Here is a 24398-nt window from a genome sequence, read left to right as displayed (position 1 = left end):
CTCCATCTCCAACACATCTGCTCTCATTATGCAACCTTCCACAACAGCGCTTCTGATATGTCTTCCTTTTTCCTCAACCCAAGGATTCCCCCCCACTGTGGTTGTCAGGGCCCTCAACCGTGTCCAGCCCATTTCCTGCAGCTCTACCCTCACCCTTTCCCCTCCCCAGAAACGCGACAGGGTTCCCCTTGTCCTCACTTTCCACCCCACCAGCCTCCACATCCAAAGGATCATCCTCCGCCATTTCCGCCACCTCCAGCGTGATGCCACTACCAAACACATCTTCCCCTCCCCTGTCAGTATTCCGAAGGGATCATTCCCTCCCGCGACACCCTGGTCCACTCCTCCATTACCCCCACCACCTTGTCCCCTTCCCACGGCACCTTCCCTTGCACTCGCAGGAGGTATAATACCTGCCCATTTACCTCCTCTCTCCTCACTATCCCAGGCCCCAAACACTACTTTCAGGTGAAGCAGCAATTTACTTGTACTTCTTTCAATGTAGTATACTATATTCGCTGCTCACAATGTGGTCTCCTCTACACTGGGGAGACCAAACGCAGACTCGGTGACCGCTTTGCGGAACACCTCCGCTCAGTCTGAAAGCATGACCCCGAGCTTCCGGTTGCTTGCCATTTCAACACCACCCACCCCCCCGCCCCCGCTTTCATGCTCACATCTCTGTCCTGGGATTGCTGCAGTGTTCCAGTGGACATCAACGCAAGCTCGAGGAAAAGCATCTCATTTACCGATTAGGCACGCTACAGCCTGCCGGACTGAACATTGAGTTCAATAATTTCAGAGCATGATGGGCTCCCCCTTTTTATTTTTAGTTATTTTTCTTTTTTATGTGTTTATTTTATTTTAGTTTGTTTAGTTTGTTTTTCTACTGTGCCTACCCACTGTTTTTTTCATGTCTGTGCTTGGGGCCAGGCTTTTCAGTTTTCTGTCAATTAACACCCTCTCCGTACTAACGCTTTGTCTTTCAGCACACCATTAACATACCGTTTGTCTTTGCTGCATGACCTTCTTGTCAGTTATTCTCTGTGGCCTTGTCCTATCAACACCTTCTCTTTTGTTATCTCTGGCCCCACCTCCGCTTTACTTGCTTAAAACCTATTACATTTCTGGCTCTGCCAGTTCTGATGAAGGGTCACTGACCTGAAACATTAACTCTGCTTCTTTCTCCACAGATGCTGCCAGACTTGCTGAGTATTTCCAGCATTTCTTGTTTTTATTACCCCCGATACCTCGTCCCCTTCCCACGGCACCTTCCCATGCAATCGCAGAAGGTGTAATATCTGCCCTTTTACCCCCTCTCTCCTCACATCCAAGGCCCCTAACACGCCTTTCAGGTGAAGCAGCGATTTACTTGTACTTCTTCCAATTTAGTATACTGTATTCGCTGTTCACAATGCAGTCTCCTCTACATTGGGCAGACCAAAAGCAGATTGGGTGACCGCTTTACGGAATACCTCCGCTCAGTCCACAAGCATGACCCAGAGCTTCCGCTTGCTTGCCATTTCAACACACACCCCTGCTCACGTACAAATGTCTGTCCTTGGCCTGCTACAGTGTTCCAGTGAACATCAATGCAAGCTCGAGGAACAGCACCTAATTTTTTGATTGGGCACTCTTCAGCCTTCTGGACTGAACATTGAGTTCAATAATTTCAGAACATGACTGGCCTCTTTTTTATTACTGTTTTATTTTATTTTGTTTTATCATCTTTTTTTCCCATGTGCCTGCCTTAAACTGGGTTTTTCATGTTTGTGCATTTGGCTAGGGCTGTTCATTATTCTGTCTTTAACACTTTCTCTGCACTAATGCTTTGTCTTTCACTGCACCATTAGCACACTCTCTTTGCCTTTGCCCCATGACCTCCTTGTTAGTTAATCTCTCCGGCCATCTGTCCTATGACACACCTTCCCTTTTGTTCTCTTTCCCCGTCACCCCCACTTTACTTGCTTAAAACCTATTACATTTCTAATCTTTGCCAGTTCTGATGAAAGGTCACAGACCTGAAATGTTAACTCTGCTTCTCTCTCTACAGATGCTGGCAGACCTGCTGAGTATTTCCAGCACTTTCTGTTTTTATTCCAGTATTTGTGGGTTGTCTTGTTTAATTGCGCCATTCCTTCTGAAGCTCCCCCTTGTGGCAACATCACTGTTTAAGTCGTGTCAGTCATGCTGTGCCCCCTTATCCGATGCCAGCGCCTCTGATCCAAGATTTGCTGATTTGAAGTAACACAAAGTGGGAGTCCTGCAGAATGACTCCTCACTCATATGAATAAGGCTGATGACTAACTGCCACATCCTTCCTGACCTCCATGAAATAAATCCCATTGTTGAAGATAGTTTTTACAGCCACAACATGAAAGGTAGTTCCATAGCCAACATTTTTAGACTTATAGTGGCATTTATGGCATAGAAGGAGGCCATTCCGCCCATCGAGTCCATGCCGTCTCTCTGCAGAGCAATTCAGTAAGTCCCACTTTCCCGCCCGGTCCCTGTAGCCCTGGAACTTTATTTCCTTCAAGTGCACATCCAATTTCCTTTTGAAATCATTGATTGTCTCCGCTTCCACCTCTCTCGTGAGCAGCGAGTTCCAGGTCATTATCACTCACTGCATAAAAAAGTTCTTCCCAATATTCCCCCCTGCATCTCTTGCCCAAAACCGTCAAACTATGTCCTCTAGTCCTTGTACCAACAGTTAATGATTGCTGTTGGATTGCTTTGTTTTTCTCAGTCTCCATTAGTTAAAAATCGCAACCTGGTCATTAGGTAAGAACCACAGAACTCCCAAAGTAATAATTATATATTTTTTGTCCTCACAAAACATTTTTTGAGTATGCGTGAGCTCATAATGGAAACAATTCCCATTTCAATTCTCCATTGTCAATATCAAATACTCTCAGATCATGTTATCAGAGTAAAGCTTTCTTTTCTCTGCCTTAATAATGTGGCTCAGTGACAATCACATAGAGGTGCCTCCTTCTGCACCATTTCCATTTCCCAACCAGCCGTCTTGTGCCAATTAATGTCATTTTTGTGAGGTGGATCTAAATTGACTGTTTCCAACCTATGGGAAGCAAGGGAGGAGATTGCTGGGGCCCTGGCAGAGATTTTTGTATCATCATTAGCCACGGGTGAGGTACTGGAAGACTGGAGGATAGCTAATATTGTGCCTTCATTTAAGAAGGGCAGCAGGGATAAGCCAGGGAACTACAGGCCGGTGAGCCTTACATCAGTGGTGGGAAAGTTATTGGAAGGGATTCTGAGAGACAGGATTTATATGCATCTGGAAAGACATGGTCTGATTAGAGATAGTCAGCATGGCTTTGTGCGTGGGAAATCATGTCTCACGAATTTGATATGAGTTTTTCGAGGAGGTGACCAAGAGGATTGACGAGGGCAGGGCGATGGACGTTGTCTACATGGACTTTAGCAAGGCCTTTGACAAGGTCCCGCATGGTAGGCTGGTGCAGAAGGTTCGAACACATGGGATCCAGGGTGAGTTAGCAAATTGGATACAAAATTGGCTTGGTGATAGGAGACAGAGGGTGGTAGTGGAGGGTTGTTTTTCAGATTGGAGGTCGGTGACCAGTGGTGTGCCGCAGGGATCGGTGCTGGGCCCTCTGTTGTTTGTCATATATATTAATGACTTGGATGTGAATGTAGGGGGCATGATTAGTAAGTTTGCAGATAACACCAAAATTGGTGTTATAGTGGACAGTGAAGAAGGTTGTCTAAGGTTACAACAGGATATAGATCAACTGGGAAAGTGGGCAAGGGAGTGGCAAATGAAATTTAATGCAGACAAGTGCGAAGTGATGCATTTTGGGAAGTTAAACCAGGGCAGGACATATACAGTGAATGGCAGGGCCCTGGGGAGTGTTGTTGAGCAGAGAGACCTTTGGGTGCAAGTACATAGTTCCCTGAAAGTGGCAACACAGGTAGACAGGGTGGTGAAGTAGACGTATGGCATGCTTGCCTTCATCGGCCGAGGCATTGAGTACAAGAATTGGGACGTCATGTTACAGTTGTACATAACGTTGGTTAGGCTGCATTTGGAGCACTGTGTGCAGTTCTGGTCGCCGCACTACAGGAAAGATGTGATTAAGCTAGAGAGGGTGCAGAAAAGATTCACAAGGATGTTGCCTGGTTTGGAGGGCTTGAGTTATAAAGAGAGATTGGATAGGCTGGGTCTGTTTTCCCTGGAGCGAAGGAGGCTGAGAGGGGACATGATAGAGGTTTATAAAATTATGAGAGGCATAGATAGGGTAGATAGCCAGAGTCTGTTTCCCATGGTAGGGGTGACTAAAACTAGAGGGCGTAGATTTAAGGTGAGAGGGAGGAGGTTTAAAGGGGATCAAAGGGGTAAATTTTTCACACAAAGAATAGTGGGTATCTGGAATGAGCTGCCAGAGGAGGTGGTGGATGTAGGAACAGTAGCAATATTTAAGAGGCATCTGGACAGGTACTTGAATGAGCAAGGCATAGAGGAATATGGAATTAATGCAGGCAGGTGGGATTAGTATAGAAAGGCATTATGGTCGGCATGGACACGGTGGGCCGAAGGGCCTGTTTCTATGCTGTACGACTCTATGACTCTATAACCTCATTTCATGTAGAACCCTCACATAAGGGCTCATCCCGAAAGTCTTTGACCTGGATCGAAACCCTAGATCCAAATGTGAAAGAGCAGCCTCCAACCTGCTGTGCTACCCAATCCCCACAAAGCTGTCTCTTGTTCCATTGTCACACATCCAATCCAATTCTCCTTTTGTGCTTTGGTCTAGATTGGGGAGAGATGCAGAACATTACCACCATGGAAAACCGAGTGCAACTGAAGGGATTGGAGAAATTCACCAATTACAGCGTGCAGGTGTTGGCATTCACTCAGGCAGGAGATGGTGTGCGTAGCTTGGTGCTCTACACACAGACAAAAGAAGACAGTAAGAACTTTTCTTTCTCTCTCTATAAAAGTTGAACTAGTTTCCCACTTCAGAGTTTGCGTGACAGGATACACTGGTTCTGACCCGGTGCTCAGCGGCACTATATGGACAAGCTCAACAACACAAAACAATGCTTTCAGTGACATAAAGGTCTAGAAATAATTGTTGCTGATATTGGCCATCAAACCTGCAACCCAATTATTTGCCATTCCTCTGTCTTCTATTTTAACACCAGTGTTACAGGATTTATTTTACACAGGCTAACACCACCACCAAAATGACATTGATAATTTCTGGCTTATAATCTTTTTGTAAGTCGAGAACCTGCATGTGTTCAGGCTTTGATGTTTGTCATCACCTAACCACTTCTGTTTGATTTTTCTTGTCTTCTCTCCTATTCTTTTTAACCTTAATGATGTCCTGACTTTTGTGCTTTTGCTCCTTCTCAATTACAAGGGAATGCCACAGTTGGGGTTATGTGGACACAAAAAAAATACCAAATAAAACTCTTCATCAGTCAGCTGCATATATTGGAGCTAGTTTTTTGGTTTTGGCAGACATTGGCAGGGAGTGGGCAGAGGATTCAAGAAATGCACCTAATATCGCTGGCAAGATACCCAAACAATTTTTACAAGCGAGCCACGTTAGTATTCCATCATCGAACTGCTCATACATTTGAATAGCTCGTCAATCAGAGGGGATCAAGAATCCTGTAGCTCCAACGTGTAGCCTGGCTGGTCCAGTTACATTGGAGGTGGGGAAGCAACGGCCAAGAGGGTTGGGAATTGCCAGGAACGATTTGTTCGGTCCAGAAGGAACATTCTTCCTGACCCCATGAAAATCACTTACAAACCATTTTTTGTTTTCCTTGTGAGACTTTATCAGTCCCTTTAAAGACCACTGGTGAGGCCACTCAACACCAAGTGCCAATGGGTGCAGTGTGAGCAGCATAGCCTTTGCCGATTGGTGCTTCAAATTTGCATCAGTGTCCTATTGACTTCATAGGAACCTACATTGGCCTTGGTTGAGCAATGCCTTAATTTTAAAATTCTTATCCTTGTTTTCAAATCTCTCCATGGTCTCAGCTCTCCCTGGATCTGTCACCTCTTCCAACCCTACAACCCTCCAAGATTTCTGCACTCCTCCAATTCTGGCCTCTTGAGCATCTCCAATATTAATCACTCCACCATTGACAGCCATATCTGCAGCTGCCTAGTTCATAAACTCTAAAGTTCCCTCCCTCAACCTCTTTGCCTCTTTTTCCTCCTTTAAGACACTCCCTGTGGGACAAGGTGTGAATTTGGATATAGGCTGCAGTGTTTTGGAGGAGGGTCTGGAGCTCTGCTGGGCACCCCATTCATCTTATGGGTAGGCCCACAATATAATTTTCTGTGGGAGCTTTAACAAGCTTGGCACAGAGTGAGTGAATAATCACCCGCACTGCTCCTCACCCGCCCCCCCCCACCCCCAAGAGCTGCCTGTCTGCATCAGAGCACGGTACTCAGAAACAAGTGGGGCTTTCCACCCAATAATATGGAATGTTTGATGGTACAGAACATGAGTATTGCTGAAAATAGAGACATTTTGTCGACGCTTTTCATCTTGTGAATTGTCCTGATGAGTGCAAGATGAAAAGCTTCAATAAAATGTCTCTATCTTCAGCAGTTCACAATATGGAGGGAATTGTTGACTTTTCCCTCCTGCTTGCAATAAATTCAGGATTTGAACATATTTACGTAAGACTCCCCTCTATTTTCTTCCTATTTTCTTCCTAACAACGCTATGCATTGTATGTGACTGCAAGGGACATAGGTGACAGGAGGTGAAAATTGTCATTATCTTCGTCGATGCCAAGTGTTCTCTTTGAATTGGCTGCTGGCCGAAGCACAGAAAATCTTTCTCTAGCCTCCCCTTCCCTAATAAGGCAAGTAATATCAGCAGCTCAGAGATTTGAAGCATATACCAACTCCCCTCTCTTGCTGCAGCACGTTACAAAAATCAATGCTACTTTTCAGATGTGCAGGGCCATTTGGAGCAGGAATGGTGACCTCGGGCGGGTGTGGGGGGGTGCGGAGAATCACATCGGATATGTCCACCTGGAAATCAGATGTTGTGTCGTCAGTTCAGGATTTAGTCAGCAGCAGGAAAGCACCAAGGCAGCGTTGCCGCCCTGACAGGAATGTAATTAAAAGTATAGAACACTTACTTTTAATACATTAACATGTCATTCATCGCGATTCATTGTGGGGCTTAGAGTTAAGTGGACGATAGGGGGCCCTCATGTGCCTTTGGATTTGCCTGTTGAAAGCTGGTGGCACAAGGTAAAGCCTCAATGCCACGATAGATTGGCAGTCATGACCAGCACTGGATAGGGGAAGAAGGGGAATGGGAGACCACTGTCACCTACAGTGCTGTGTGCTCTGCACGAGTGAGCTGGGTCTCGGGTGGTCTGCAAGGGGGGGCTTGGGCTTGGTCTTGGGTGGAAGTACCAGATGAGCAGGGTCTTGGGTGTGAGTACTGGGTGAGCCGGGTCTCAGTTGGTTGTAATAAAACAAGAAATGCTGGAAATACTCAGCAGGTCTGGCAGCATCTGTGGAGAGAGAAGCAGAGTTAATGTTTCAGGTCAGTGACTCTTCAGAAGTTCTGATGAAGGGTCACTGACCTGAAACGTTAACTCTGCTTCTCTCTCCACAGATGCTGTAGACCTACTGAGTATTTCCAGCATTTCTTGTTTTTATTTCAGATTTCCAGCATCTGCAGTATTTTGCTTTTATCTCAGTTGGTTGTACTGGGGGAGCAGGGTATTGGATGGGAGTACTGGGTGAGCAGAGTTTCAGTCTGCATGTGCGGGGGGCGGAGGCTTGGTTTTGGGTGGCTGTATTAGGTGGCCAGTCTGTTGGGTGAGAGGGTCAGCTATCAGCAAAGGTGGGCACTGAGGGTCATCAGGGAGTCTGCCAGGAGAAGTAGCAAAGGTGCAGCTGCCAGGGCAGGGTCATCTCTACATCAACAGCACTTTGTATGCCCACTGGTCACCTGGCATGGGTTTCATCACCCTGTCTTTTTGGACCCCCGAGGCATAATGTGGCCCCTCCAACAAAGGGAGGGACAAGAAGCTGCTGCGCCTGCCCGTGAAGCTCCACGACAAGAACAGCAGCAGCCGGCCATGCCAAGAAGGGCCCACCTGCACCAGACAGCGTACCAGACTCAAATCAGCTACCTCCAACTATCCGAGTGGCACTGTCAGCGAAGATTACGGTTCTGCAAGGAGGCTGTCACTAACTTATGTGCCCTGCTGCAGGATAAGTCGCGACCTATGGGATTTGGGGGTCACTCTATGCCTGTGGCCCTGAAGATCACAGTGGCACTAAACTTTTATGCATCTGGATAATTCCAAAGATCCACCAGGCACATGTGTACTGTCTCCCAGGAATCAGCCCACCGCGGCATCAAGGAGGTGACCAATGCCCTGTTCAACGGGGCCGACGACTGTATGCGGTACCAGACTGACCCTGACAGTCATGCTGAGAGGGCCATTGGATTTAGGGCCATCGCTGGATTTCCCCAGGTGCAAAGTGTGATAGATTGTAGGCATGTGCCATCAAGGCTCCCACGGACCAGCCAGCTGCCTTCATCAACAGGAAGGCTTTCCATTCCATCAATGTTCAACAGGTCTGCGACCACCGAAAGCATTTCCTGCAGGTGCGTGCCATTTCCCGGGAAGCAGCCATGACACCGACAGTCCCAGGTGCCACAGCTTTTCAGGCCCCTCCCCCCGACACCCCACCCCCCGCCCCCCACCCTGCTCACCTCAGGGATGGATTCTTGGGGACAAAGGCCATTGAAGACTTGGCTACGAACACCTGTGAGGAATCCTCGTAATGCAGCTGAGGAGAGGTACAACACATGCCCCAGCTCCACCTGAGCAACCATCGAGCAGACCATTGAGCTGCTGAAGATGAGATTTTGTTTCCTAGATCGATCTGCCGGAGCCCTGCAGTATGCCCTAGTGAGGGTTTCGCGTTTTGTGGTGGTCTACTGTGCTCTGCGCAATCTAACCTGCAGAGGGGGGAGGCCTTGCATATGATAAGGACATGACTGAGTAACACTCCTCCACCGACAAAGAGGATATTAAGGAGGGTGATGAGCAAGCAGCACTGGATGTTGAAGCTTTTGCACTGGAGGCTAGGCAGACTGAGCAGCAGGCCAAGGAGGCAAAAGACAGTCTCAACTTACCTGCTTCCAGCTATCATGATGGCCTCTCACAGTGAAAGCAATAAAGACTCCCTTAATGCATTCAGTCTGTCGCCAGCTTTCTATTTGTCTTCCATGCCTAGCTCCCAGCTGAATCACACACTATGACCAATGAGAGACCCTATTCGAATGAGGACTGTGCCTACATTGGCATCTACAAAAGGGAAAGGGGAAGTCAGCAGCTCACAATTAATGCATGATAGACTGATCATTTTTCACAATGAAGGTTAATTTACAAAATAACAAAAAATATTATCTGATGAAGCAAATGCCAAAATTTCAAACACCCATGAAACTCCATGTGTCTCTAATTTTTTTTTTATATTTACGAATGCTTCTGCGAGGTGTGACCCCCAGCCCTAGCAGCTGAACTGGGAGACAGGCTGATGATCAGGCTGTTGTTTGGCCAGTGATGACCTCGGCGGCCATCCTCTGGCTGCCTGAGGCCTCGAGGACGTCGGCTGCATGAAGGTTTCCTGCACAGGTGCAGGACACTCCTCAGGCATTGGGGCTACGAGAGTTGGGTTTACTGGCAGAGGGGCTGAGGAGCCACTGTCCACACTCAGATGTGGAGGTCAGACTCTCCTCCTCTCTTTCAAGGCTCACTTGAACCTCCCTGCTCACCAGAGAAGGACAAGGAGCTGGAGAAAACTCCAGGCACCTCGTCCTCCTCTTGGCTTGCCACTGCTGCGTTGAGCTCATGCCCAAGGCGATGGTGTGGAGGTCTGCGCGCATCTATGGGATCTGGCTCTCCATGTGGGTCACCAGACTCTTCATGGAGGAAGCCATGCAGTCACATGCCTGAGACACGGCAGCACTCATGGCATGAATGGACTCCTCCATCGTCTGCTCATGGCTGCGCATTGCCTCTGGCATCTCTGCCATATGTTGCCTTACCTTTCTCTGCAACTCCAGTAAGTCCCAGGATGTCGGCACCAGAGGCTCAGGATGGGCCTGGCCGCCCACAGTCCACCGACTGTCAGTGGCCTCGGCTGTCTCAACCTCAGCCAGCTGCTCGGGCACACGTGCAGTGCTCTCACCAGCTTGTGACCCTGATTCGACAGCTGAGCAGAGACCACCGAGGTGAAAGTATCTGCGCTGGTGGAAGGCGCAAGAGAGTCATGGGATGGTGCATCGTCTGACTGTGTTCCTCCTCAGAGGTAGAATTATGTCCCCCTTTTACTGGAGTCTCCTGCTAATGTAATCCCACTATTTAAAAAGGGAGGTAGAGAGAAAGCAGAGAATTCTAGACCAGTTAGCCTGACGTCAGTAGTGGGGAAAATTCTAGAGTCCATTATCAAAGATTTTATAGCAGAGCACTTGGAAAACAGTGGTAGAATTGGGCAGAGTCAGCATGGATTTATGAAAGAGAAATTATGCTTGGCAAATCTACTGGAATTCTTCCAGGATGTAACTAGTAGAGTTGATGAGGGGGAGCCAGTGGATGTGGTTTATTTGGACTTTCAGAAGGTTTTCAACAAAGTCCCACATAAGAGATTAGCATGTAAAATTAAAGTGCATGGGATTGGGAGTAGTGTACTGCGATGGATAGAAAATTGGTTGACAGAGAGGAAACAAAGAGTAGGGATAAATGGGTCTTTTTCAGAATGGCAGGCAGTGACTAGTGTACCGCAGGGATCAGTACTAGGACCCCAGCTATTCACAATATACATTAATGATTTAGATGAGGGAACTAAATGTAATATCTCCAAATTTGCAGATGACACAAAATTGGTTGGGAGGGTGAGTTGTGAGGAGGATGCAGAGAGGCTTCAGGGTGATTTGGACAAGTTGAGTGAGTGGGCTAATGCATAGCAGATGCAGTATAATGTGGATAAATGTGAGGTTATCCACTTTGGTAGCAAAATTAGGAAGGCAGATTATTATCTGAACGGCTATAAACTGAGAGAGGGGAATATGCAATGAGACATAGGTATTCTCGTACACCAGTCGCTGAAGGTAAACATGCAGATCCAATAGGCGGTAAAAAAGGCAAATGGTGTGTTGGCCTTCATAGCGAGAGGATTCGAGTACAGGAGCAGGGATGTCTTGCTGCAATTATACAGGGCCTTGGTGAGGCCACACCTGGAATATTGTGTGCAGTTTTCGTCTCCTTATCTGAGGAAGGATGTTCTTGCTATAGAGGCAGCAAAGGTTTACCAGACTGATTCCCGGGATGGCGGGACTGACGTATGAGGAGAGATTGAGTTGGTTAGGATTATATTTGCTGGAGTTCAGAAGAGTGAGGGGGGATTTCATAGAAACCTATAAGATTCTAACAGGACTTGACAGGATAGATGCAGGAAAGACGTTCCCGATGGTGTGGGAGTCTAGAACCAGGGGTCATAGTCTAAGGATACGGGGTAAACCTTTCAGGACTGAGATGAGGAGAAATTTCTTCACCCAGAGAGTGGTGAGCCTGTGGAATTTGCTACCACAGAATGCAGTTGAGGCCAAAACATTGTATGTTTTCAAGAAGGAGTTATTTTTTTTTGTTCCTTCATGAGATGTGGGCATCACTGGCCAGGTCAGCATTTATTGCCCATCCCTAATTGCCCTTAAGAAGGTGGTGGTGAGCTGCCTTCTTGAACCGCTGCAGTCCATTTGGGGTAGGTATACCCACAGTGCTGTTAGGAAGGGAGTTCCAGGATTTTGACCCAGCGACAGTGAAGGAACGGCGATATAATTCCAAGTCAGGATGGTGTGTGACCTGGAGGGGAACTTGCAGGTGGTGGTGTTCCCATGTATTTGTTGCCCTTGTCCTTCCAGTTGGTAGAGGTCGCGGGTTTGGAAGGTGCTGTCTAGATATAGCTCTTGGGTCTAAAGGGATCAAAGGGCATGGGGAGAAAGTGGGAACAGGTTACTGAGTTGGATGATCAGCCATGATCAGAATGAATAGTGGAGCAGGCTCGAAGGGCCGAATGGCCTACTCCTGCTCCTATTTTCTATGTTTCTATCCATGTTTCTATGAATGTCGACCTGCATGAGAGAACACAAACATGTTAGACTGTGTAGATCTCTTCATGTCAGCAATGAGTGATGTGGATCTTCAGAAGTGAATTTTATGTCAATGGAAGACAATCTTCACTCTCTTGTAAGGAGACTCCAGTCTCTCCATCAGATATTGTGCAGCCGCCCTGGGTCCCTGCCAATTCCAGTGCCTCCTCCTCAGCTGTTGAGAGAGGCTGAAGATCTGGGATGCCTCTGCCAGTCCACGATCTCTCCCTGATGTTATGGGCCTTCCTGTCCTGCAAGTGGAAAGAGGGGTGATAGTCATACTTTGCAGAGAGATCAACATGACAGTTCTGCTCACTCCTCGTCCCCTACAGGGGTTTCCTATATAGCTCATGCTCCCGCCCACTCTCAGGGGAGTTAATGGGAGTGAGCTGTGAAAGAAGATGGCCTGTGACTGAGATGCAGCATGCATCTGTCAGAAGGAGGTGATGTTTAACCTTTCTGCCATCGCTGTTGTAGTGCCACACTCCCCATATCCCGCTTCCTCTTGCGTAGCCACTTGCAACCCCTAAAAAGGATAGAGGTTTGGAGCAGTCACCTTGGCAGAATGAAGGAGGTCGTTGACCCTCTTGCTGCACTATACGCATGCCCAGAGGTGGGGGCGTTGGGGGCGTGACCCCATGGCTTGCTTGGTCAGGTGGGAGGATCTCTTCTTGCCATCATTGGGAAGAGGACTTCCCACCTTTCCCTTGCAGCCTGGAGGAGAATCTCCAGGGAAGCATCGCTAAACCCTGGGGCCACCCTGTATCTTGCCTCTGCCTTCCTGCGGGGTCTGTCTCTGTGGGGTGGGAGATCCATATGACTAGTTGGAATGTTGCACATTTCCAGATCCGCCAGCCGGGACTTGTGACGGGCTCACTAACTTCAGCCCACAGTGTACAGCCAAGGAGGGCGTAACGACTGAAGCAACTTGCTTCTGATTTTGATGCTTGAGCTAGAAATTGTATTGAGAAGCTGCCAGGTTTAATGATTAGGTAATCAGTCTAATGTTTAATAACCCGAGTTTCTGCTCCTTTAATAACACATTGGGATCAACCTTTTTTAAGGCTTTCAGATCTGTATTGTTCAGATTTGCCCCATCAGATAACCAATCACATTGGTCACAGTACAAGGTGCCCTTGACCACTACAAAAAATGGTTGCCAACTCTCTTCTACATTACTAGGATGTTGACATCCCTCCAAAGCAATTGGACTCATACAACTAGTACTGGCAGTCAATAGTTTTGAAGTAAATGGTTCCTCACTATTTAAAGAAATGAGCCATACTTACCAATACATTTTAATTTAATCTGCTCAATCACCCCTCATTTAAATAATGATATCTGACTGGCTGAAGAACATTGTTGGCTTAATGATGGAGAACAGTGTACCTTAATTGAATGAGGATACCTTGGGTGACATCACAGCAAATTTGTCTGTTAGGGATACAGTAATGTTATTGAACTAGTAGTCCAACAGCCTGCACTAATAATCCAATAGACTGCCAGTTCAAATCCCGCCATAGCAGTCTGAGAATTTAAATGCAGACTGTTTTTATAATCTGGAAATAAAAAGTTGCAGCAGTAAAGTACCATGAAGCTGTCAGATTGTCATTAAAAACCCAACTGACTAATGTCCTTGAGGGAGAAAACCTGCCACCATCACCCAGTCTGGCCTATATGTGACCTCAGGCCTGCATCAGCATGGTTGGCGCGTAACTGCCCTCTGAAATGGCCTAGCAAGCCACTCAGTTGTAACAAAAACTACGGATGGGCAATGAATGCCAGCAATGCTGACCTCCTGACAATGAATATAAAAAATTGCAAATTTGGTGATCGATGGCAAATAAGTACAAATGAAATACTTCGATACTTCAGGAGAGAAAACGAAAGCGTGAAAATATTTAACAACTTAATTAAGTAGCCTTAAATTCAGATGAGATTAAAAGATGTGCTGAGTGAGCTCATTCTTTTGGCCATCAGCCATTTTGTTGTTTTGAATTTGGCCCTTCTGCATTATTCAGTGACCGTGCTGAGACTTTAGGGGATGCTTCGCAGAACCAGAATGTAGTGCAGCTTTGCCAGGTGACAGAAGGGGTTTAAAAAGGGGACAGCAGACGAGTTGAGACTCTGACTGGAGACGGACGTAGCTGGAACAGTATTTGTCCAGCAAGCTTGGCTTTCGACTGATGAAGTGATTTAAAATTAAAATGTACCTAATTATAGACTGCGGTCTGAAATTAAGGCTTCAGTTCATGCCAGAACAAATCCTATCATGTTCAAATCCATTATAACGTGCCACCTCCAAGGTTATTAATTGTTCCTTGATTGCAGTGGATAGTAAATCCTGATGGAATTCTGCCAGATCAACTGGATGACCCATTTTCTCCTGCAAAGCAGGATCTGCATCTGCTTTTTTTTTAATACTGTGGGCCCCACATATTTGCATTTTTTTTCATTAACTAATCATTTTTTGCATAAAAGTTAACAGAAGGATTTTTATTTTCCAATTCAAAAGAGAATCCAAGTTCTCTGGGTAATTATGAATGTATTTAATCACTTCTCGAATACAGATGACTGTCATATTTTGTTTTCAGCCACATTTAATCCTTTTGGGGAAATAAATGCATATTAATAAATGAACTCGGGCTTGCATGCTTCCCATTGGCCTTTAAGTCATAAATCAGTGGTGCATTTGAAGCCCCTCAGGGCTTTCTGCTGTCTTGGTTGACTATTATTGTGCATCTGGATTGGGGCAGCTGCCTTAAGCAAAACCCTTTGCACTTAGTACATTCCCGACAGACCACCGCACAAGAGAGAGAGATGATAATGTCCATAGCAGGCTTGAGCGTGTAAGATACTCCAAACTCGCTTGCAGTGTAGTTGGTAGATGGCTCCACAGCAGCATCTTGCAGCTGCATCAGGCTTTTAACATGGGAAAACATCCCAAAGCACTTAACAGAGGTGAAGCTATGGCTGGGGGAGGGGGCTAGAAGGAGACTGCAGGGGAGAAGGAGATGTGACAGACAGCCAAGAGCTTAAGCCTCCATTGTTCAGCATTACAAGGTGAGGAAAAGCAAGATCAAATAGGTTTTTGCTGAGGCTTTTAATCCAGATTGGCACTTTAGTGCAGTAGCGAGGGAGTGCTGTACTGTCAGAGGCCAAGTATAAAACCAAGGCCCTTCTTCTCTCTCCTGTGGACATTAAAAAATCCCACAGCACTATTCAAAGAAGAGCAAGAGAGTTCTGGTGAACATTTATCCCACAATAAACCCATAAAACAGAGTATCTGATCATTTATTTCATAGCTGTCAGTGGGAACTTGCTGTGTGCAAACTGGTGGTCGCATTTCCCTACATTACACCAGTGACTGAGCTTCACAAGTACTTCATTGGCTGTAAAATGCTTTGAGGCATCCTGGTTTCATGAGAAGCACAACATAAAATGCAAGTTCTTTTTTACAGCAGGGAAGTGTGGCAGTGACATGGCATAATTTAGGGAGAGCATTACAGAGTGTAGGGCCAAGCCAACTGAGGTAGGGCGAGGTAAGGCTGTGGAGGGGCTTGTAAACAAGGATGTGTATTTTGAATTAAGTGTTTTGGGAGATGGGAAGCTGGTGGAGATCAACAAGGGCAAGGATGGGACGAGGGGCATAGGACTGGTCCAAGATGAAAGGTTTTGGACGAGATGTAGTTTAGTTACTATCGAAACTTAAAAAAATTACTCTTCCTGCTTTTGTGTCCTTTTTGATCATAATGATGAAGAACTCAATCACCTATCAACTGAATGCAGCTCATGAAGATGGTAAAAGAGGAGCTCATTATTATTAAAATTATGGCCATTAGTCAGGGGTAGAGCGCATACAAACTGCCACATAATTGTCATAAAAAAATGGCCACTGCCAATGATTTGAGCCACATCTCCTGGCAGCCATAAGGTAGGCACAATTATTCAGTAACTTATCGTTTGAATATTTCAAATAAAATCTGTAGCTTGTGCTGTAAATAGAATAGCCTGAAGTTCAAAATGAAATAAGTGGTGCTGCACTTCTACAATTTAATGAAGAAATAACGGATTTGTGCCGAAGGCCTAAGGGGGCTTTGTCACAGATTAATCTACATACATAGCTTCTGATTTGAACCCTGCCATTCGAAACAGGTGCAGAGAATGTGGATTAACTTTGAACATGGATTAAATTGTGATGATGTAGCCCCCGGTCGTCTTAAATATTAGAATTTATCTTTATCGGTCCAGTCATAATGCTTTCACATTAAGGATATAATGCTGAAAAATGGAGGCTTAAGCTCTTGGTTGCCTGTAACATCTTCTTCTCCCCTGCAGTCTCCTCCCAGCCCCCTCCCCCAGCAAGCAACACTGCTTAATACCGGTAAGCTTCTCAGAATTCAATATCTAACAAAACTGTGGTTGGTAGGATTTGGGCAGCCTATCTGGAAATGATGTTCACTGCTGTCTCATCATCTGTCATTTTCTTATTAATTATCAGACCACTTAAAGAGACAGCGGCCCCTCTTTCCCACTCTTCCTCACCCACCCCCACCAACTCAACCTTTCTGGAGCTGTCTAGTTCATACTTCTGACCATAATAACCTGAAAATAAGAATAGGACAAACCTGATTAAAATGTTCATCCATTCTATTACACTGTCAGCTCCTCACTAGGAATCCTGGATTTATTTAAAACTTAATGCAAGTCTTAAAGGGGCATTCCCTCATTGTTCCTTCTCCGCAAAAGGAAATTCTTGTTTTCCATTGTGAACAAGTTGATCTCTCTTGAGTACTGTGTGCAATTCTGGTCACCTCATTACAGAAAAGAAGTAATTGCACTTGAGAGGGTACAGAGGGGATCTATGAGGATGTTGCCAGGACTGGAAAAGTTGCAGCTATGAGGAAAGATTGGATAGGCTGGGGTTGCTCTCCTTGGAACAGAGAAGGCTGATGGGAGATCTGATTGAAATGTACAAAATTTTGAGGGACCTGGATAGAGTGGAGGTGAAGGGCCTATTCACCTTAGCGGAGAGGTCAGTGACTAGGGGACATAGATTTAAAATGATTGGAAGAAAGATTAGAGAGGAGATGAGGAAACATTTATTCACCCAGGGGGTGGTGGGAGGTTCTGGAATTCACTGCCTAAAAGGGTAGTTGAGGCAGAAACCGTCAACTCATTCAAAAGGAGTCCAGATATGCACCTCAAGTGCTGTAATCTGCAGGGCTACAGACCATATGCTGGAAGGTAGGATTAGAATGGTTGGATCGTTTTCGACAAGCACAGACACAATGGGCCAAGTGGCCTCTTCCTGTGCTTTAAACTTTCTATGATTCGATGATTCTCTCAGGCGTTCTGGAACTGTAAAGATTCCTGAAGTGGACCCAGAAGTGACCTTTCACCCATGGATACAGTTTCCATTTCAGTTTTCCAACATTACTTCAATAAAGATGAAGACAGTTGTCAGATCAAGGGAGACGAGAGATTGTGCGGCATGGGTGAATGGTGAGCTAGCAGATGTCAACACTTTCAGATATCAAGTTAGCCCGATTGCAGTTCAATACTATTTACTAGATCCAAAGGTAAACATAGTGTCACAAAGAAGGCCATTTACTCCCCTAGCCGATGCAGGATTCACATCAGTGTTACTCATACCCGCTCTATTCCCAATCCATTAACTGAACCGAAAGCTGACAATAATCAGGAAGAATAACAGATGTGTTCAAGGAAAATTTGGGATTACTCGTGCTGGGATTTACGCAAGAAAAGTAAAAGTACTCAGGGTTGCAATTTCTGTCATTAGATTCCAGCGAGCTTTGCACTGACCATATTTTAAACAATGGACAGATTTTCCCATGTTAGCTAAGTATCATCAACAAACTTCACAATCATTCCCATTGTGTCAATATCCAAGCCATTTAAATGATAGGAGAAAGAAAGAACTTGCATTTATATAGCGCCTTTCACAACCTCAGGACATCCTAAAGAAAAAAGCTTTAAAGCCGTTAAAGTACCATTGAAGTATAGTCACTGCTGTAATATAGGACATGTAGCATTGAATTTTTTCACAGCAAGCTTCCACAAACAGCAATGAGATAATGGCCAAATAGTCTTTTTATTTTTAGTGATGATGGTTGAGGCATAAATATTGGCTAGGACATTTAGGACAATTCCACATTTGCAAACACGTGCAAGATTTTTCAAAAGAATTTTTTTTTGGAATAAAGGTTGTACTAATTAATGTGATGGTTTAAATGCAGAAATGGCCTGCATTAAACACTCCCAGCTAAATAACAATGTACTTTGCCCTAATTGTAATGAGAAGCTTTTTATGTTGTCTGATGCTATATACAGTGTAGAGCTAATTATTTACAGGCTTGCCTCTTGGTGTTCCAGTAGCAGAGTGAATCTGGCAAGTAGTCACATGACTACATCTTGTTGCTTAGCTCATTAGCAACTCTTAAAGGGATATTTCTCTTAAAAGCAATCATACAGCATCCCTCTTCTTTCCAAAGATAAGTCTCGTATGCTAAAAGCAAAAACATATAAAATTAGGTAACATCAAAATTATTTACACATGGATAGAGATTATGAACTTTACAAATATAAAGGCTCAAAAGTCCATATATCATCTCAGTGATTTGACAACTCTTGCTCAGGGAATTTGCATCTCATCTGTTGCTGTTCTTTCTGAAGGTTTTCTCTCTCTGCACTCCGTTTCTGTTGCTCTGCCTTCAGCCTGCTAATATACTCTGTTGCTTTTCTCAAGATGACCACTTTTGGAGCCTTGTCATTCTTGGAAAGTTCCAGCACCTCATCTCGAACAGCCAATAGACAGTGCTTCAAATCATTCCTCCTCTGCCTCTACAGGACATTGCATGTCCTTCGCCTCTGCTTATCCTCTGTGTCTGAAGGCATGGGGCTCAAGGTTGAGAACTTGTTGGGGCAAGAGAACTTGTCTCATGGAGGTACTTGTCCATTCTGGCTCATTGTAGTGCTGGCGGCTCTCTAGAGAGCAGAAGTGAAGGCGTGGCATGGATGTGCTGTTGCTTGGTTTCCAGACTGCACCGTTTGATGCTGGTCAGAGTCTGCGAGCAGGTTCCAGTCCTTGGAGATTGCCCCTTGGCAATGCTTTTGTGGATGGTTATGATGTTGAGGTCTTTACGCACTGGTAGTCCTGTCACTGCTGGTCCACTCGTGTCTACTAGGTAGAACGTTTGTGGTTTCCATGCCGACTTGTCATAGCTGCATTGCAGTGTTACTGTGTCACTGCAAGGGATGGGTGACTTATTGCATGCAGATAACTTGGACGTCATTGGTTGTATCATCGATCTCCAACAACTCCGGTACATATCTTTGAGAATTCAGATGGGTAGGATATTTGCACTAGCTCTGGTGTCAATCTTGACCCTGAGTTTATGTTTGCCAGCTTTCTTTGGGCACACAATGTCAATAGCGGTGAAAGCTCCCAGTTGTTGGACTTCATCAAGGTGATGTGTCAGGTTCACAATATGGAATGCCTGCGCATCTTCTGTCTGAGAATTACTTCTCTCTGGGTCTTATCTCAGGTCTGCTTCGCTGAGGACCTTGTGTATTGACTTGTGTTTACGCAGGTGGAACCTGCTTTCCTTGGTGCTTTCCTTGGTGCTGTTGCCGTGTTTTCTGTTTGTTTGCGTCCGACCTTGACTTCTGCCTGCATCTTTGGAGCCAACTTTCCTGCATAGGCAGGCCTAGTGGCCTTTTGCACCACATGCCTTGCACAGGTCATGAAATGCAGGGCAATTTCACCTTGAGTGGGACAGACCGCAATTACCACACAGCTTGCCTACTATTTTCGACCTGGTTATGCTGCTGATACTGTCGGTTGCACCAAATGCTTGTAGGTGCTGTTGTCCAGCTACAATGGCTTCTTACTTCCTGCCATCTTCCAGCAGTGCATCGATGCTGTGACCTTCCTTTCTCCCCAAGTGGTCTTTCTGAAACTTTTCAATGGGTGTTGATACAATCACCACCTCCATTATTCAGTCTAACAGCTCAATTTCTGAGCAGTCGCATTCATTGCCCTTATTATGGCACCTGCTGCCGAACTGGTCTTTTGATTCCTGTGGCTGTTGCCTGTTGGACTTTAATTCCAGGTGGTGAATTTGAGAATTCACTCTCAATCAGAGCTGATCTTCCAGCACTTTTCATATCTTTTGTGGGACCTTTCTGGTCCTGTTCAGATATGCCTGGGGTGTTGATTCAATGTAATCTCTCATTTCCAATCACTATCATTATTTTTACAGCCTGTTTTTCTGGTTCCACAATTACTTGGTCTGTAAAGCATAATTGCATTCTCTGTTGGAACAGCTTGAACTCGGATAGGATATCCAAGGCGTTCCAGTTCATGCTGGGAAAATTGGTATCCATGTTCCTGCTGCTGTTTTGCTTTAAAACTTGCTTTAAGACCTGGTTATGTGATGCTGTACTGTCTTCCCTTTAAGAAACACTCTTGGCTACATTGATTGACAGGAGCAGGTGTTTGTAAGTGCTTTCTGTTTATCTAGCTTCTAGAACTCCTGTCTGTTTGTTTATATAGTTGTGCACTAGGTATTTCAAGTGCTTTTATCCTTTGCTAGAGTTTGTTTATGTAGCAGATCAATAGGTAATTCTTCATGCTTGAGTGGTTTATGAGTTTTTTTAAAACTCTGGCTGAGTGAGTGTAGGCTCCGCGGCATTTGAGTTATTTGATGGTTTCCTTTCATAGCCTTATCTGCGAGCTGCATGAATGGAGGATTTGCGTGCTTTTTGCTGTCGGCCGCCTCCTGTAATGGAGCAACCTAATCAGCCTGGGGGAGGAATCAGGTCTTCCCTGAATTTTTTACTCTCCCAGGGAGCCTTTGAGAGACAAAACAAAATCAATCTTTTAAGGACTTCAACGCATCTTTTTTATTTAAACTGGGGTTCCTGCACCAATGGCACACTGACTCACCCGCTCACAGTGATTGGTTTGCAGCCTGTCATTCAGCTCTGTCTTCTATAGCTAGAGGTCAGTGTTTTCTTCTTTACACTGTTTTGGCCAGTGCTTCTTTTAATTTTCTCTATTTTAGCTGTAGGTAGTTTATAAAGCTGTTTTCCTGTGGTCTTCAATCTTAGGTTCTGTTTTCACACCACAGCTGCCACCATGTAATGAGTTATTTCATGTTGTCTGATACAACATAAATGAGATGCATGGAGCTCAGTTGTTGAAGATCTCAAACAGGTTTATTATAGCTAAACTAATATACAGTACAGAGCTAACTATATACAGACTTGCCTCTTGGTGTTACAGTTACAGACTGAATCTGGCACATAGTCACATGACTACATCTCGTTGCTTAGCTCATTAATATACTAAGATCTTAGAAGGACATCACTCTTAAAGGCATTATGTGCCTAAGCTTCCACCTCAGAAGAGGAACCCCCCACAGCATCATCCAACACTTTCCATTTTAACACCACATCCTATGGTCCATGAAGGCAGTTGCCAGCTAGATGTTATAGGAGCAGTTTTGCGCTGTGAATCAATGTCCTCTGAGGGTTTGATCCAAACACACATGGCATAGACCTCATTGCAGGAACTGATTAGTCAAGAAGCTACAAAGAATTTCAGTCCTTCCGTCTGGGCTGTATTTTGAAGCCAAACTCAACAGATAAAAGACTTGCTGTTTCTGTAGGACCGGCCATTGTCTCTCGATTTCGCTTTTGGTTTTTGCTTTTCCTAAGAAATGACAGTCAACCTGTAAACCTTATGGTGTCAGGGGGCTCCTTGTAAGGTCATTTACGTATCGTACATCAGATTGGCTAATACATGAGTGTGTGTAGTTGGAGGATTGGAAACCTACAGGTTCTTTCAAAGCATCACTGTTGCAAAAATGGCATCTCATAGCAAACTGGAAGTTGAACTCTTCTAAGTAGAAGTGACTTGTCTTTTGATGTGCGTTGAAAGACATACAGACACGGCTTGTTCATTTAAGGAGCCACCATCTGTATGGACAAATGCTGGGCAAATAGTATTTCTTGTTTGCAGGAAGATCCAATTGAGGCTTATGTCTGCTTCATGTTGGTGACATATCCTGACACAATTTATGCCATAGCACAACTTATTTATAAACAAGTAGAAAAAAAATGTTCACCAAACCTTTTTTCTCTAACAATGCCGTTCCTTTGAAAATGAGGCAATGATTCCTCTTTTCCCAGACACACGTAATAATGTTTCATTTACTCTGGAGACTGGAAGACAAGAGTAAAAACACGGTGTTAGTGGGGCTGACAGTAAGAAGAGAATGATTTGTATCCAGTTTGAAAGATGTCTAATATCTCCATTCTGTTGGATAGGTCTGGAATGTTCTGAGATCCTCCATCTGTCTAGAGGTTCCAGTTTTGCTGAAGACAGCAGTTATGAAGAAGACACATGTTTGGGTATTCTGAGGATAAGCTGCATCTGAGGACTGCCAGAACTTAAAATCCAATAAATGTTTTGAAATATATGGGACAGTTTAATGGAGATGGATCCCACACTTTCTGAACAGATGAATTTTATTAACTCTTAAAGGAGCAGTCAGGGTATCTATTTTGCTGATTGAACTGAGTTTGTCTTTATTCGATATGTTTAAAGTTATTCGCTGTTCCTATTCATTCACCTTGGTAAGAGTTGTTCACTGTGTGGAGTTCCTGTTTACTAGCAGAATACGAATTCTTCACTGTGTAACTGCACAGAGTCGCTGCTTATTCCACAGGGTGAGGCTTTTGGATGTCGATGTACACAAATCACTAAAGACTAGTGCACAGATACAAAGAGTCATCAAGCAACCTAATGGAATGTTGGCCTTATCGCAAGAGGGCTGGAATACAAAGGGGAAGAAGTGATGTTTGAGTAATAGAGAACTTTGCTCAGACTCCATCTGCAGTACTGCTTTCAGTTTGGGGCATTGCATACCAGGATACATATGTTGGCCTTGGAGGGGGTGCAGTGCAGATGCACCAGAATAATACCAGGGCTTTAAATGTTAAGTTATGAGGACAGCTTAAATAAACTTGGCTTATATTCTCTTGAGTTAGGAAGGTTAAAGGGTGATCTAATTGAGGTGTTGAAAATGATGAAAGGATTTGATAGGGCAGATACAGAGAAGCTATTTCCTCTGGGGGTGATTTCAGAACAAGGGGACATAATCTTAAATTTAGAATTAGGTCACTCAGGAGTAAGATCAGGAAGCACTTTTTCAAACAAATGGCAACGGAAATCTGGAATTCTGTCATACCATGGACTGTGGATGCTGGGAGAAGTGACATTTTCAAGATTAAGATGGACAGAATTTTATTAGGTGAGGGTATCATGGATTAAGGAGCAAATAGATTTGAGGTACAGATCAGCCGTGATCTAACTGAAAGGCGAAATAGGGGCAGAATGGCCTCCTGTGTAAGGATTACTCACCATTTAACTACATAAAGATCCTGTTTATCAACAGGTTAATGTTCATTTTATCTACAAGGACAATCAGTGTTCTGTAATATATTTAAAAATGCTGTGTTTTTCCTTGCTCTCTGTAATAACACAATCTGTTTGCCCTTCTATATATATATTACAATATATTGTGTTTGGGAAATAGATATTCACCATGTTTTCTTTCCAATGTTTTCTTAATGAAAACAAGTAGTAATCAATAAGAACTTTAGCAAATATGCTTTTCAATTTATTTTGGGCATTGGATGAAACGATTTGGTTTCAAAAAGAGAGGCTTTTGTGGCACATGCTGTTTTGTGTTCTAGGAATTAATAAGAAGCTTGACTAAATGTTATTAAAGCTGCGTTTCTTCATTTCACGCTATGTCTGTTCTTTGCTTCAGTTCCAGGACCTCCTGCAGGAATCAAAGCAGTCCCCTCCTCAGCCAACAGCGTGGTGGTGGCCTGGCTCCCCCCTACCAAACCAAATGGAATCATCCGCAAATACACCATCTTTTGTTCGAGCCCCGGGTCTGGGCAGCCAGTAAGTAGCAACTTGCCCTCTGCCCCCTCCCCAACTCCACCCCCATCTGTTGACATTAAATAATCCGCAATGTGCCCTCAGAACGCCATGAAATTAAAAGTCCTTTAACCTTCCAGTCATGCTTCATCCTGACAAATTCTATTATTACAGATCCAATGTTTATTGGCAAAATTTAATTCTCTGTAGAA

At 44.8% G+C, this 24398-nt stretch overlaps 1 protein-coding gene across 1 annotated transcript in view; it reads left to right on the top strand.

Moving 5' to 3' along the window:
• dscaml1 (Down syndrome cell adhesion molecule like 1) overlaps nucleotides 1–24398 on the top strand; it is a 504300-nt gene that overhangs the window by 419824 nt on the left and 60078 nt on the right. Inside the window, exons 19-20 of the mRNA XM_068054032.1 lie at nucleotides 4803–4958; nucleotides 24071–24210. Of these exons, the coding sequence (XP_067910133.1) occupies nucleotides 4803–4958; nucleotides 24071–24210 (296 nt within the window). The remainder of the gene's footprint in view (nucleotides 1–4802; nucleotides 4959–24070; nucleotides 24211–24398) is intronic.

Source organism: Heterodontus francisci, chromosome 22, assembly GCF_036365525.1.
Source record: "Heterodontus francisci isolate sHetFra1 chromosome 22, sHetFra1.hap1, whole genome shotgun sequence".
Lineage (NCBI taxonomy): Eukaryota > Metazoa > Chordata > Chondrichthyes > Heterodontiformes > Heterodontidae > Heterodontus > Heterodontus francisci.
This window is presented reverse-complemented; position numbering and strand designations above follow the sequence as displayed.